The sequence below is a fragment of the Ananas comosus genome, linkage group 18 (genome assembly GCF_001540865.1).
Source record: "Ananas comosus cultivar F153 linkage group 18, ASM154086v1, whole genome shotgun sequence".
Classification (NCBI taxonomy): Eukaryota; Viridiplantae; Streptophyta; class Magnoliopsida; order Poales; family Bromeliaceae; genus Ananas; species Ananas comosus.
In genome coordinates, this window is record NC_033638.1 from 3,437,305 (window position 1) to 3,454,434 (window position 17,130).

General features: G+C 35.5%; 1 protein-coding gene across 1 annotated transcript in view; it reads right to left on the reverse strand.

Annotated features, from left to right (window-relative positions):
- Nucleotides 1-16,359, reverse strand: part of LOC109724185 (TVP38/TMEM64 family membrane protein slr0305-like) — a 32,485-nt gene extending 16,126 nt beyond the window's left edge. Inside the window, exons 1-6 of the mRNA XM_020252916.1 lie at nucleotides 16,218-16,359; nucleotides 13,862-13,923; nucleotides 12,351-12,405; nucleotides 7,876-7,974; nucleotides 6,747-6,833; nucleotides 5,807-5,923 (exon numbers count right to left, since the gene is read on the reverse strand). Coding sequence (XP_020108505.1) covers nucleotides 5,807-5,923; nucleotides 6,747-6,833; nucleotides 7,876-7,974; nucleotides 12,351-12,405; nucleotides 13,862-13,923; nucleotides 16,218-16,313 — 516 coding nt within the window. The 5' untranslated portion in view covers nucleotides 16,314-16,359. The remainder of the gene's footprint in view (nucleotides 1-5,806; nucleotides 5,924-6,746; nucleotides 6,834-7,875; nucleotides 7,975-12,350; nucleotides 12,406-13,861; nucleotides 13,924-16,217) is intronic.

Consider the following 17,130-nt stretch of genomic DNA (forward strand, 5'->3'; position numbering starts at 1 on the left):
TTAGAATTGCGCGTCAACGCCTTCTGATGGCGCAAAGCAGACAAAAGAGATATACTAATCAGCGTCGGCATGATTTGAAATTCAATGTTGGAGATCACGTCTTCTTAAAGATTTCACCAATGAGAGAGTGAAGAAATTTGGAGTACAAGGTAAGCTGAGTCCTCGCTATATTGGCCCTTTAGTACAAGGTAAGCTGAGTCCTCGCTATATTGGCCCTTTTGAGGTGCTAGAACGAGTTGGCCCGGTGACATATAGACTCGCATTGCCTCCCAACCTTGCTAGAGTTCACAACATATCAACTCTCCGCAAGTATCTGTTTGATTCGACGCACGCCGTTGATTTTGCACCATTCCAACAACGAGAAGATTTGAGCTATGAGGAGTCTCCAGTTCACATCCTAGCCTGGCAAGAAAAATAGCTATAGAATCACACTATTCCCTATGTGAAGGTTTCAAAGCACAATCACAAAGAGTGCAAGGCTACTTGGGAGCTCGAGGGCCGAGTGCAGGAGCGGTTCTCACTTATTTGAGAGCGCGGAGTAAGGTATGAATTTAAGTTTCACAGTCGTTTTTTTTTTAGAAGGAGAAGATGTCGCAAACTAAACTCTAGCTATTTTAGCAAAGTTCAGTAGAAAATGATATAAGATATTGCTTGATAGGATTTAGAGAGGTTAAAGAGGAGTTGGATTTGATTTAGGGAGTAAATGACGTGAAAATGAGAGTTTTTGAACCAAAACTACAGGTGGCCTACGAGTGTCAGTCCCGAAACTAGGTTATGAAGTTCCGGAACCTAAATAGCTAGAATCGGTTCCATCCAAACTTTCAGTTTCTGAGGAACTTGCTTAGGGGTTCCAGAACCCTAGCATGATCACCCAGTCGCTTTCAAGTTTTAAGGAATCAGAGTAGGAGTTCCGAAACTAAGTTCATGCTCCGGAACTAGATAGTGAGTTCCAAAACCAACTATGTCTTGAGCTGAAATTGCATAACTTGCAATTTCTCCCTTTTGAGGGGTTCTTTAATAGTTGTCATCCTTTAATAAATAACCCCCAAATCCCCTAAGTCTCTTCTACTCTTCTCCACTCAAAGAGAAACCCTAAATCTCCACTCGACTCCCTTCTTCTTCTCCGCCTTCTTTTTCCTCCTCCAACTCTCAACCCTAACCCTTATCTCCGATCTTTCCCTCGACTAGCTCCATCTTCCTCTCTTGATGATAGGGCAGGATTATCCAAGAGGAAGTTCTCCAAGACCCCAACCCTAAAGTTTTGACGCATTACTATCAAACTTAGGTCCAAAAGAGGTAAGATCACACCCTCCAAGCTTATAGGGGAAAGTGGATTTTAGGGATTTTTAGGGATTTTTAGTGAATAGTTGATTTTGATGAAATTTGTAAGATAATTGATTTTTCAAGGTTTCTTAGGCTAATTTTGTGGAAGCCCATATAGTAGGGCTATCAGTAGACACGACAACCAAAACTCACTCTACGACAAAGTTTTGCTAACCACGGTGCGTTAAGCTTTCCAATAGCTGTGAAATCTTCCCCATGTCTATTTGATTCCATATCTAGCATGCTTTGTCTCTTTAACGTAATTGCTCAAAGATATCGTAGTATTGCTTATACTTGCTAGATGTACAGAACTAAATAGTTGATAAACTCTTTTAAGTTCTTTGGAAATTTCTTGTAATAGCATGCTATTTGATTATTGTTGCTCTATTTACTTCGTAGAAAGCATGATGAGAGAACTCAATTACTTTTGTAACAACCCTTTGTTGAGCAATGTTATCTACCCTTTGTACACAAGAATTAGACAGTTGAGTAGAAACCTAAAGATGAAACATTTTATGAACATATGAGCATAAGATCAAGCTCGCAAGAGCCAAAATTGAGCTCAATGAGCAAATGCCTATGGAGGGCGCAACTCCGCTAGTCTTGGCCCTCTGTAGCCTTGCCAGCCCGCTCACTTATGCTATTTAGTGCTGAAAATGGTGATGGATGTGATGCACAACCACATAAGAGTAATGGATGCAATAGACACGACCCATGAGGCATCAGCGCAAACCAAAACCGAACTGCGTGCCGATCAATGGAATAGGGTAATGTACCAATTAGTCATATCGTGGAAAACTTGATGCATATGTTAGCAAGTTGAACATATTCTTGTATGCTTTGTATCCTTGTAGAGGCATAATAGTTGTAGCATATTTGGTCACGTGATATTTTGTTACTCGATATTGTTTAATATCATTCCTTTTCTCTATTGTGCCTCGTTTAGACCAAGCAAGTGCAAATCTCCCTCTCAACAGCTATACCCATTGGGAACTTTTTTATATAGTTTTCACTCCTATTTGTTGTTGTTTTTATATTATCGATCCAACCTCTACAGGAGAAGCATGGGACCATGGAAAGGGTGTTGCGAGTTAGATGGTCCCTCGCCACTTTAGGATACCAAGAGTTTAGATGTTAAACCTTGAAGTAACTAAGTGATGTTTAAGGCAATGATGTATGGAGACATGTATATATTACATTAAGACAAAATGTAAAGATGTTATAAATTTGATGTAATTAATAGTTACATTATTTGCTTTTGACGCCTATCAACTTGTATTTCAACTTATATATCAGTATGTGAGATGAATATATTGGTTGTTGTTTTGACAATGTATGTGCGAAAAAACCTTGTCCATACGGCGGGACTGCGCACATGCCCAATCGAACTTCCGCTGTGGGCCTGTGGCTCGAGACATGACTATCAATCAAATGTCCCAACACACTCAAGTCTATCGCCTGATCGGCTGAGATTAGTTAAAAAAAAACTAATACAAAGGGGGTTGTAGCTGGGTGAGACAATAGAGGTAGTGGTGCAGTGATGATGATAATGAGAAAGCTTGAATGGAACAATAAAGACAAGACAGACAAGCCATGGTAGCTAAGAGGAGGCATCGTTTCTTACTTTATATATGCCCTTGCTAAAAAATTCTTGCAAACATACTTATGAGTCAATAAATTGAAAGGGGTTGAGTATTTCATATGTAGATCCAATTTTCATGATTGAAAAGAAAAATAACAAATATTGGGGACACTAAGTTGCGATATCTGTCAATAATTATCATCATTGGACCAAAAAAACGAAAAAAAAAAATTATGCCAGTTGTTTATAGCTTCAATGCAACTTACCATCTTACAAACAACCAACCGTACTTCACTTTTCAATTTGGTACAGTTGAAAACGAGATATACACTATAAATTGTAAAATAACTCATCAAAATGAATTTCATCATACAAACCAAAACAAGTAAAATCAAATTCTAAGGCCACATTTGGTATCATGTTTGCTTGTTGTTTTTTGTTTAAATAGTTTTTTATATAAAAAGATGTAGGAGTGGACAGTAGATTGCTTACAATCTTTTCATCCAAGGTATTTATTTGGCAACACAAAACAAAAGCTGGAAAATACCTTTTTTTGGCTCCAAAATTTTTTAAACAAGCTGCCATCTATCCAAATGCATTCTAAGCTATCTATAACAACAAAAGAAAAGTCCTTTTTCCAACTCATCAAATTATATAGAATTAGTGTTTAAAAAATAAACGGCAATGGTACCAAACGAGGCCTAAATGAATCTCTATTCGTATTTTGACAGTTTTACAAGTGGCAAAGCAACCTATTTATGTGCTATTAAATAACAAAACTAAAGAGAGATTATAGGATTGTTCGATCTAATTGTTGGAGAAGTAATTTTTGCTGAATTTATTTTGGTTTGGACAATTGCCATTGAGTTAAAAGTTATAGAGCTTTTGACCGAGTCTGGCAGAAAAGTAATTTTTCGAAACTAACTTTCTTAAACTATTTGGCCAAGTGCACATAATATTTTTTTTGCTAAATTTCATTTTAAAATTTGAATTCAAATATGAATTTGAATTGAAAATTTAAAATTCTTAATTTTTAATATTAATCTGAATCTGAATTTGAATTTCAAAATTTGAACTTAAAATAAAGATATGAATTTAAATTTCACATCGAATTCATAAATTGAATTTGAATTTAAAATTCAAAATCAAAAGTTGAATTGAATGTAAAATCAAATTCATAATCTATATTTGAATTTTAAATTCAAATTCAAATTTTAAATTTTAAATTTGATTTCAAACCTAAATTTGAATTTGAAATTCTAATTCACATGCAAATTTTGAATTTCAAATTTGAAATCAAAATATGAAAATGAATTTGAAATTTGAATTCAAATCTAAATTTTAATTTGAAATTGAATCCAAAATCTATTGGAATTTGAAATTGCATTCAAAATATAAATTTGAATTCAAAATATAAAAGTGAATTTAAATTGAATTCAAAATATAAATTTAATTTTGAAACTTGAATACAAAATCTGGATTTGAATTTAAAATTTGAATCCAAAAATCAAATTTGAAAAATGAAATTTGAATTTGAAATTGAATTCAAAATCAAAATTTGAATGTGAAATTGAATTCAAAATCTAAATTTGAATTCAACATTGAATTCAAAATCTGAATTTGAATTTAAAATTTGAATATAAAATCTGAATTTGAATTCAAAATCAAAATCAAATTTGAAATTTGAATCCAAAATCAAATTTCAAATAGAAATTTGAGTTCCAAATATAAATTTAGCTTCTAAGTTTGCAGAAATCAAAATTTAGGAAGCGGTTTAGCTGCTTCTGATTTTCGGGCCTCTAAAATTTTTAAAATCAGAATCACATTTTAAAAAGGGTACAGCTCTCTGTAAACATGTTGAATAGCAAATATATCGCTACAAAGTTCAACTTTTAACTCTTATCGCTGCAAAAGTCCAATAATATTCATATTTATTCCTCTAGTTTGTTACCGTTAAGGAACTGTTTATTTTTTAACAGCAGGTAAGTAAAATGTCGATTTTGTCATCACAAATATGTCCCTCCAAATCCCCAATTGTTATAATCGTGCAAAAATGCTCCCCCAAAAATTTTCAATGGTCTTCTTCCTCATCTTCTTCCGCTTTAAAACCCAACCCAATCCATCATTATTGCAACTTCTCTCACTCCTTTTCTCCTAAACCTTTTCTTTTGAGCAAAATAAGAAAAAATCATAGAGAAAATTGGATAGGAAGCAAGCAACACGAGTTCGATATGGGCAAAGCAACACACGTTGTGGACGAATGGGAACGGAGAAATTCTAGTTACGGATTTGAAACTAGCATGGAGAAGAGAAATAATGAGGAAAAAGAAGAGTTCCCATTGCTAGGGTTTTGATTGAGAGAAGAAGATATATATAATATAAGAAGAGTAAAAAGTCAATTTACCTCATTGACCAACCAGGGTTAAGTATTTTACCTTGGTTAACTAAATTTTTCTAACGGATCCTAACAGTAGGGGTATATTTGAAAACATCAGGACTTTTGCAGGGATAACATAAGAAAGTTCAATTTTGTAGAGATATATTTGCAATTCGCTATGTTTACAGGGAGCAATATGCAATTAACCCTTTTTAAAAAGAGGGTACCAAATGCTTTATTGAAGGAAAATTCAATTTTTGCCGTAAAATCACTTTCTAAAATCTAGGCCAAACACCCATCATGCCATACATTTGTAAAAGAACATTTGAAATTGAGCAAGTTCTCCCTATAAGAAGAGTGAAATAAGATAGCAAAATGGCATGCATGAATATGAGACTTCTTGATAGCACCTACTTTCTCCTTATAAATTCAAGTATACTTCAATATTTATATAATTGTATTCAAACTAAAAGATAGATAATCTCACGAAAAATTTTAAACAAAAAGTGTTACAAATAGCATACCATCATCCCAAGCCAAGATGCCAACATGTATTCTCCAATGCCAACAGGAGTAACAGAGAGCAGGTAATTTAGCATATTGAACGGAAGTAGCGGAACAAGCCTAAGCAGCAACACAATCTGTAGATAGTAAAAGAACAAATTTAATCCATCATGACAAGTTGAAGGAAGAAAACTATCTGTCATTCAAGTATATAGAGACTTAACAACCACACTGCACAAAAGCTAAGTGCCATTCAAGCAACTAAGGAATATACAAACAAGGGCAAGAGACGATACTTAATAATCATTAAAGTGCAAAAGAAATTGGAAAGGAATCAGATTACCGAATAAAGCTAGTTTTGTGAACTTTGCAATATATCATCTATGAGTATTCAACAATTAATAGAACAGCAACAATGAAAGACAACAGAGAGCGTGTCAAAACAGGTCCCTATCAACCCAGAACACAATTTTGTGGTATGGAAGATAAGCCATGAGGGAGATAATCAGCTATTTCTACGTTTGCACGTAAATCAAGTGAACTTGCATAGCCCATGTTGACTGACAATTTTTTACTTTCAAGAGATGTCTAAAGATATCTCATAAGTGAAAAAGACACCAAAGCTGACCAGCATGGGCACACTTGCAGTCCATGCTGACTAAATTGTGTGCTGGCTCATGCCGACAGTTAGGAGTTCCATAGATAGTTGCGCCGACTGTGGTTGAGCCAACCGTTCGAATGGCCGATTGGCACAAGGACATGGCACATTAAAACTATGTGGTTGAAAGTTAGTAGAACTACATAAGCAGCAACAGGTGGATTGGCTCATTTTACGATCCTAAAACTGAAGTCTAACCCAGTAGTTACTCCCATGAAATGGGGAACTAGATGCTAACCAAGTCAAAAAATGTAGAGTTGATTGACAAGAGGGATGGTAAGAAAGAAGAGAAATGATTTTACCTTGAAACCAGATCTCTGAATTGCAATAGCAACTGCCTGAAATTTTGGGTAATCCTTCAATTTGGAGATAACATACTGCCGCCCAATCTGCAAACCATAAGACATGGAATCTGAACCAGGCATAAAAGTAATATAGAAATTGACTTTGATCTTTTCGCAAAATTTTATATATAAATCTGCTGAAGTCAAACTTATCATTAAAAAAAAAAATTACAACAAAAGCAGCACTAGATTAATCAAACCAGTAATCTGTTTGAAGTAATTATACAAGAGCTCCTGTACATATAGAAACAATATGACAGTAATCTAACAGTAGATGACAGTTCATATATGCCATGTTTATAATATAATCTGAAACACAAGGAGACCAATAGTCAAAAAATAAAAACTGCATGCACAGAGCATTTATTGGTCGCGTCTTTCAAGCCAGGAACCTTGTCAAACCTAACACTCTACAATTAGTCTGTGACACCCTAGGATTTGGAACGGTCCTATATATAAGTTATAATAGGACTAATCCTCTTAAACCCGACTATAACATTTTGAGGGGTAGCGTGGCCCAAGAGGTTAAAAGGGTTAAGCGTGCTAGAGATAGAGCAGTTCTAGGATAGGTGACCCCCTGGGAAGCGGGGCATCACAGTTAGTATCAGAGCCAATCACCAACCGGAAGTGTGAGATGAGTCTCGACTGAGTTTGAATCATACAACAGGCAGAGCGTCACGGACAATCATTGTGGATGAAATGTAGCTCCCCACAAGGTCGTCTAAGGCTACCAAAACTAGTCTCACAACACCTGATGCTTGGGTGTGCTTGAGCCTAACGAGGACATCAGGGCTTCAAAAGTAAGAGACTGTGAGACCCCAGGATTTCGAATAGTCCTATGTATGAGATATAATAGCGCTAAACCTTTTAAACCCGGCTATATCATTTTGGGCAGTGGTGAGGCCCGAGAGGTTAAAAGAGTTAAGCGTTCTAGAGCTAGAATAGTTCTAGGATGGGTGACCCCCTGGGAAGTGGGGCATCATATAGTCATATAAGCATGAATTAAAAGGAATAAAGTTCCAAACAAAAAAAAAAAACATCTTGCATTGAGATGTTTAGCTAAAAATTTCCTGTTCATCTTTCGTACCGTTCTACCAAGGAGAAAAGCAGCTGTTGCACCAATTGTTGCTCCAATAGAGTCAGCAATAAAGCCGATAGGCAAACCAAAGAGATAACCACCTCCAAGCTGCATATTAACAACATATGTGAAAATAAGTCACCGTGACATTAAGAAGGAAACAATATTCAATAACATAAATACATTTTAGATCATGTTGGAAGAAAAGGACGGTAACTTCTCGACTGTATATAATGAAGCTAAGCAAACAGGATTTGACAAGTGATGAACATCAACAAACTAAATCATTGTCTTTAAATAAAATATTTAATGCAACTAGACTACTTAAGTGAATTACCGTTCATTAATATTGTTGAACTCTAATTAATTTATAATTTTCTGAAGCAGTGTTCTCAAAAGTGCATACTTAATTCATGTCAGTGATGCAGAATAGTCTGCCTTCTTTCAAGCATATGAGCGTTACAAATGTTAGCACAGTAAGTTCTTCAGTAAGAATTAATTAAACCATTAAGTAAAAGACAACCAACCATTAGGAGAATACATGACCCAATCGACTGCCTATAGATCGAAGCAATAGAAGGGGGGGAAAGCAACAGCAACAGCAGTACAACAGCAAGTAAGAAATGTTTCCAATTAGGAATCTTCTTCGACCTTCTCTATCGATTCATGGCTCCTTGAGATCTCACCAAGGGTACAGTTGATACAATTTCCCCAAAGAGATATCACCAAAGCTCTAGTGGCAGTTACATCAAACTTAATAGAGAGGAATTGGAGCATCATGATGCCATTGATATCACAGATCAGTTCTTCGAGCTCATTAGACTTATAATATGCTTATATCTTGCAATCTATACTGCTAATTAATTAACTTAGTAAGCCTAACAGTGTTATAAAATATAAGTCCAAACAAGAATTCATGTGCAGTCAACATGGGTTATATTTACATTCTCATATGTACTGACATGGTATGGGCACTGCTCAACCCTTGTCAATGGCAAAATCTTAGGTTTTTCACCCTTTTCAGTGAAAAACAGTTCAGAATTACTTACTGAACTGTTTTATTCTATTATTCATATATTTCAACTATTCACACATTTAGATGACCCGATGAAATGAAAGGTTAATCTGAGAAATTTTAACTCCAACCAATATGTAGCCCTTATTTTTCCATAAACACAAATAAGTTTAGGGAAACTTCAAATAGCCCCCTTGTGGTTTAGCGTATTTTCAATTTGGTACCCTGTGGTTTGAAAACATTTCACTTTGCTATCTTGTGGTTTTATGTTTACTTCACCATCAAGACTTGATGTCAAGTACGGTACTAGAAGTGCTAAAATTAGTAAACCACAAGGTATTAAAGTGATATATTTTATGATCCACATGGGTAGCAAAGTGAAAAAGTGGTGCTAAACTACAAAGGGGCCGTTTGAAGTTTTAACAAAAGAGATAAGGGCGGTACTAATGGAAAGCGAAAACAGAAACGGAGAAACCACAGAGTACTTAAGTGATACAGTTAAAACAACAAGGTACTAGAGTGAAAAAGCAGTAAACCACAACCACAAGGGGGTTATCTGAAGTTTTCCTGTAAGTTAATAATAAATTGATGAAATTAGTAGCAAACATGATAGGTCTTTTAATTTGATTCATCATAAGCATCAAGCATGCATTTGCATTAAAGATTTCAATGAAATTAATAACTAATTTCAAAGAAACTTAGCTTTCCTGAAAATTTTTAAATCTCAATGTAATGAAATCCTATTTTACTTTGAAGAAATTTCTTTGAAACTAGTAGGCAATTTCACCAATAGAGTGCAAAGAAGATTAAATTAGAGCACATCTAAGGGCAAATGGAATAAATTGCTGCCAAAAGTAACAAAAAACCTCTGCCAAAGTGTGTCAGCACAGGTGTATTTTTCTAGTGTGGACAAGGTAGTAGCTGCTGCATGTCAGCACAGCACTGTGTTATGCCATAACATGCTGACTAATGCCATATAGTACGGAATATTGGTTGGCACTGTTACATGCCCCACCTCTTAAGTCCTCAGTTTCATACCTTCTTTACTCCTACCTTCAGTGATTTGTTGAACCCAAGCATAACTTGTCACCATTGCTTTCTTCACAAATTTAGTGCTAGTTTCAACAGTGGTATCAATCTGGATCTAAGACACCAACACTTTCTTTTGAAAATCAAGCGCTTAGTTCCAAGTGGTACCAATCTGGATCTAAGATTATATTGACAGAAATCAAACTTCTAAAGTGTTAACTTTGACTCCGTATGTCATCTTTTGGATAAAATTAGGTTCCCTATGTACTCCACCATGAAAGAATTAATATTATATCATCTGATTCATCTCCCTTTTGAAATTTTGTCAGTCATCTTTAAATAAAAATTGCATTTCATATTCACCCTATAATGAAAGATTAAGACAAGATAATGTACTTATGTAATATTTGGTAATCTATTTGATCATTTGTCACAAGTGAACTTCGAGGGTTCTCTTGGGCATAAGGGCATAACTATAATTGAGGGTATTACATCGACAAGTCAAAAAAATCAGTAAAAAGTATTATGACTGGAACACCTTGAACTAACAAGTATCACATCTAGACCTCATTAAGCCATCAGTGAGCATATCAAACTTACTGAACAAATAATCAAGGTATTATCTTTCGACTTTGGATCCACTCAAGGACTTGGCCATCTTTCACCTTAGGTTGAACTCAAATCAAATCAAACAGAACCTAGGCGTCATGGACACAGGACACCGAACACGACACAACTCGGACACGGCGACTCGGCAGCTTCTAAAATATTAGGACGCGGACACGGCATGCACACCGCTAATAAAATATAATATTATTAATAATAATAATATATATTTATTATATACGAAACATTAATTTTGTTAAATTTTATTATATTTCTCATACAAATAAAAATTAATAAAATTCTCATTGAAGGAAAGAAATTTTCCACCATACATAATTTATTTATATTGTCCAAAACAATTTGTATCAAAAAGCCAAAATATTTATCATCTTTGGCACGCGTCCATGGGGCTCCGCGTCGGATACGAGTCCGACACGGACACACGAGTGTCTGACACGGACACAGAAGGCATATAGGAGTGTCCGTGATACATAGAATAGAACTTTAATACATATAATTGGAGTTCAATGAAACCAAATTAGACTATAATACATATAATTAGAGTTTAATTTAAATCAAATTAAACTCAAGTCTGATTGAACTCTAATACATAAAATTAGAGCCTAATCAATTCAAATCCAACTGACTAGGGTCTGGTCAATGCTTTAACTTAGAACATGTAACTAAGGTGAAGTCAGATGCAACTGGACTCTCAAACAAATATGTAGAGGAACCCAATAAATTCAAATCTTGACTAGACTCTAACACATATACTTAAGAGTTTAATCTCAAATAGGTCCTAATACATATACTTAGGATCTGCTCAATTCAAATTAGATCCAACTAAGTCCAAACACATACTTAGGATTTGGTCACTCCACCTTAGGGTGGACCACAATTGAGCTAAAACATATATACTCGGGGCCCAACCAACTCTAATTCAGTTAACCTAAATCATATATACTTAGGGTCTGGTCAATGCTTCACTTAGAACATATAATTGAGGTGAAGTCAGATGCAATTGGACTCTAAAACATATATGTAGAGCCCAATAAATTCAAATCTTGACTAGACTCTAACACAGAGTTTAATCTCAAATAGGTCCTAAAGCATATGTTTAGGATCTGCTCAATTCAAATCAGATCCAACTAAGTCCAAAACAGATATACTTAGGATTTGGTTATTCCTTCACCTTTGGGTGGACACAATTGAGCTAAAACATATATACTTGGAGCCCAATCAACACTAACTCGGTTATTCTAAATCATATACTGGTTCAATCAATCGCAACACCTTAGAACATATAACTAGGATGCAAGCAAAATCAAACTCAATGTGACTGCCATGTCATCAAACTGAGCACTTTTTATGCTTTATCCATGTATACTGGGAGTATGCCCTTAATTAAGCCATGTAAGCCTACAACAACCTATGCAATAAAACTCATCTTTTAATTGATTCTAGTCTATTTTATAATCAATATTTTGAAGGTGTCTTAATCGAAGGTATCCTAACATTTTATGCAGGTAATAATAAATGTTTGCGTGTACTGGAAGCCATAAATCCAAAATACCTGAAACTCGTGTATATATATATACAAATAGTCATCTGAATCATGAATACTACCCTACAAGACCAAAAGATAAAATTTATCCTCTCCCACGCAAGGGGAGTTGTTTGTGGTCGCTCGTACTACTAAGTATGGCTTTATAGAAAATGTGTTTAAAAGAATGCTTAAAATAAGTAAATCAAAGCATCTGCATTCTCCTGATAGTACATGAAAGCAAAGAAAGTTCAACATTAAAAAAAATAAAAAGAAGATAATCATGCTTACTGTTAAAACTGATGCTGGAACAGCTAGCACCGTTAAGGGAATATACGCAACAGCCCTGCAACAACAAGAAAATATTTACAAATTACCCATCACGACTGCAAATGCAAGATTTCCTTCATTTGGCCAACGTAATAGTTAGGCAAATACATGAACTCGTTCATCAAAACAATCTAGCATAGAAATTATAACAAATTAAATGTATACCTGTATAAATAATGATACTGTTCCATTGGAGGTGGTTAGTAGATCAAGGAGTTTTGAATATCAACCGGGAATAAACAAAAGAAATTTCGATGGTAGAAACTGCTATTCTCCATTTACATGTAACTAGATCTGTTTGAAATGACATTTTGAAATGATGGAATTTGTGAAATTGTCATGAATACCATAAATCCATTAGAACAATTAGTTAAGCTACTTCATTTTAACTTATAAATTTGGAATATCAAAAATGATTTAGATGTCAAAATCATGAACCAAGTAAATGTTTGTCATAGCGCTAAATGCTCATTCTAAAAATACTTGTTGAATTTAATAAAAGACCCAGAGAAAGATGTTTTTGGTTCATCACTTGAAATCTTGTATATGATGGCATGGATTATTGAATGATCTTGAAGCCTTACTCCTCATAGACAGATGGCTCAATTTATGTCGGCTAAATCATCATTTTACCAATTTTCATTTTCCTAAACAGTTCAAAATTAGTATAAAAAAAAGATTCACTAGTTCAAATTAAGCATAAGCATGAAAATATTAACTACAGCACCCAACAGTAAAATAAAAGCAAGCATGTCAAAATTTCATCAATGTAGGCCATTCATGCATGAAACACAGTCATATATAAATAAAATAGCTTTTAAAATCATTTACTCAATCGAAATTAAGAAAAATCACAAAACTCAAAGACAACAGATTGTTCAAAGAATAAAAGCATCCATATTCCACCCTGAATTAGCCGGATTGAAAACAGTCAATATATCCATATAACTAAACTTTTCGTGAACGTTTGAGTTCAGAATAGAGAAGTAATTGGCAGCATTTAAGTTCTGATAAGTTTAAGAGAAAAGTAGTGACAAACAGGAAATGCAGTATGAAGTATCTTTGAAAAGTAATGTAAGCTGGCAATTATGGCATTAGAAGAGCGAGCGATCGAGCGAGAGAGAGAGAGAGAGAGAGAGAGAGAGAGAGAGAAGTAATCCAAGAAATTCATTTTCTAATCAGGTATTTGATCGAGCGAAAGTGCAGACTATTCCATCTCTAGGAATAAGATATTTGGGAGAAATGAAGTCGAAAACTTCCAAGTGGTTACATTAAAGATATAAGATGAAAATGGCTACTGCACAATAAAAATTGCTTGACACCTTAAGGCACCACAAAAGAGCTATCAATGAAGACGATATAGGCAAGCACAATGTAGCAGCTGCCAAATTAGAGCTAGTTATGATTTATGAAGGCAGTAAAAATCAAAGTTGATTTTTTTAAAAATCAATAAGCAATAAGCTGACACTTACAGCACAAGAGGACCCCATGGGCCCACGCTTTGTTTGATCCATAACAGAAAGTCCTTCAAAATCTGTTTGAAAACATGCGTGAACATATTAACCATTCAGTCAATAATCAAAGAAGATGTAAAACCCGGCATCAAGTTAAACCCTTAAATCCAATTCCTAAGCCAAAATAGAGAAAGAACAAAAGGAAACCCACACAGACATAAATTGCTATTATTAAGAATGAGACTCAAACTACCATGAACCAAGATGTGGGAACTCATCACGATTAATTTCGTAACATTAGAAGAACATGAGATGTCGGACCAGTAAAAATTATATCAAAAATGTGCAAAGGGCAATAATTTGATCTAGACAAATCAATTTTAGAAAATAACAACTTGAAAAGAAAGGTAAAAATAAACCAAAAACCACAAATAACAACAACTGAAGTAGGAAAAAGTATACAAAGAGATAGCAACAAGGGTACCATTACACTTATGGAAGTGGAATCCTTGGGAAGCCAATCTATAGAAAGGTCAGAAAACAGACAATTGCACTACAGTTTAATTTAAACAAAAAGCCAGCAATAGAGAAATTTTTTTTCCCAATTAAAAACATTGATGTATCTAGAATGGCATGTAATTATTATCTAGAAATAGAGTAATCTTTTATTTAAGAAGAATATTATGCATAAAGCAAGATACGCAGGTAAATGCATTGTGTAATAGGGAAATTACTATAGGTTTAGGCCAGAACAGAGAGTTTGTTGGCCATGCTTGGTTCTACAGGGCCATACTCGAATTTTGAGTTTGATGCATCCAGCATAAAGTGAGCCTACTTGACCTAGCATGGTGCATCGACACACCTTAATTAATTTTCCTGCGTTCAGCAAGTGAAATTTCTCTTTCGAATCTTTTGTTTTGAAACACCATCTATACAACATAGGCAAATACAGTCCTGCTTTGTGTAATTGAAACTGCAAGCCTTGTGTTAAATAATAAGTAGACACGTACAGCAGGAATTGGCAGGTTAAATAAAATTATACACAATTGCAACTCAGAGGAGATTCTTTGAAAGTCCTGCTTCGTCTAATCGACAGCTGTTCAGTTACAAGGGACTACCGGAGCAGATGGAGAAAAATTTCACCGAGGACAGTAAAACTTCCAATATAAATTACACTCCAGCAAGTGATATAGCCATCCAGCATCTAGTCAATAATACGAAAGCATGTGTTAGGATCTGCCTTTCGTAACTCGTTGACTTTTGCTGGAAATATGGAGGCAGAGAACAATGATTATAGACTGCCATTGCAGAATTCTGATCACAATTGTGTCCTTTAGGTACCAATCGTGCTTCTCAGCTTACTGTGCAGAAGCATTCAAAGTCCATTATACCGGCACCTTTCCTTTTGGAGCAAAAGAGCAGTTTAGTTACACTTAAAACTCCAATAAAGATGGCTATTAAAACATTCGATAGATGCGACTAGTACACCCCAATCGATTGTCAGCAGAACTCTGCAATTCTCTATCCTGGCAAGAATTCACAGACAGTTAATTGTCACAACCATCAGCAGAGTTTTGAGGTTAGATAAATGGAACCGTTCAGAAACGCCATGTGCAGTGGGATAACCATATTTTGTTTATTATTTGATAGTCATTCAAGCACCGCATCCTCATTAACTGCTGCCTCTCTTCTGAGCAGAATTTACTGGTCCCCTTGCATTTGTATGTTAAGTTTGCCCAACAAATTTGAATGAAAAATTAACACGCGATCAGCCAAAAATACTAAACCATCCAAACAGTAATCTTCCGAATGAATAGGCCAAGACAGACATTGAACCTCCGCCGCTCACAGAATCATATGCCTAATTTCTGGCAGAAAACAACAAAAGAAACCCGTATTGCAGCAGAACAAACCTTTTTTTACAGCCTTGTTTGGTATTGTGGCCGCTTATTTTATAATCACAAATTATGTGTAATGACATTTCACGTTTATCATAGGTTGCAAACAGAAATCATGGTCATCGTCTTTTCTTTCGCTGCCCTGATTTCTTGTTTTTTATTACTATTATTATTGTTTTTTTTTTTTCTTGTAAATTAAAGATACCGGTCGGCATCCGATAACCAATTAATAAGGAAATGAGAAGAATACACAACAAGTCCATCCACCGATTCGCATTCAATCAATCAATCGATCGATCGATCACGTGGAATTTGCCAGATATGAGGCGGGGCTAAAACAACTCCCCCTTTCCCCTTACACAGAAAGGGAGATTGCGATCGCGATCGCGGATGGGGATGGGGATCGGGATGGGAAGAGAGGATCCGACAGAAAAATGTAGGTAGACGTGGAAAAAGAAAAGAATAATAGATAATACCTTTTCGACGGGGAGGGTGAGGAAGGCGGTGACGATGGCGGCGAGGAGGATGAGGAGGAGGGAGATCCTGAGGGCGGCAGACCACGAGAGCGACATGGTCGACGAAGACAGCCTGCGGCGCCACGGCCTGCACTCCTCACCCCCCTCTGCTGCTATTAATAGCCCGCCCGCCCGACCGACCGACCGACCGACCTCGATTCAACCCAATCCCAAACCAACGAAAGAGAGGAGGGAGGGGGAGGGGGAGAAAAGAAAAGAAAAGAAAAGGTTAAAAGGTTAAAATGGGAAAAAGAGAAAATGCGTCTTCTCCGGATCTGCGTATCTGATGATGATGATGATGATGATGATGATGATTGTTGTTGTGTGTTTGTTTTTTTAGATGGAGAGCAAATTCATTTTCACCGAACTTCCCCACTTCCCGGCTGCAGGCGTGCTGCTGCGGCGTGTTGTGTGCTGCTCGCCGTAGCGTTATCACCTGCAAGGCTGCAACCGACGCTCTTGCAAAATTGGTAGCTGGATGGCTAATTAAATGGGCGAGTCAAACCTAACATCCTAGCTAGCACGTTTTGGGGGAGGAAGCTCTCGTTGGGCTTGCAGATACAGTATGCTACGTATTATGACGAAGTAAAATAAAATACCTTTTATTTATTTTTGAAAAATATTATATTTTTTTAGATGGTACCCGATTCAATTAAAATATACTTTTAAATAATTAAAAAAAAAAAGTATTTTTAATTTTTATATATATTTTTGCCGCAACTTTGTCTTACCCAATAAGTATTACACTAATGAAGGATCCGCGCGTTACGACAGGACAATTCTGTAAAAATAAAAAATAAAAAAATAACAAAAAAAGTCAAAAAATTATATTAAAAAATCAATTAAAAAAAAGCAATTATTGCTGCAATAAAAA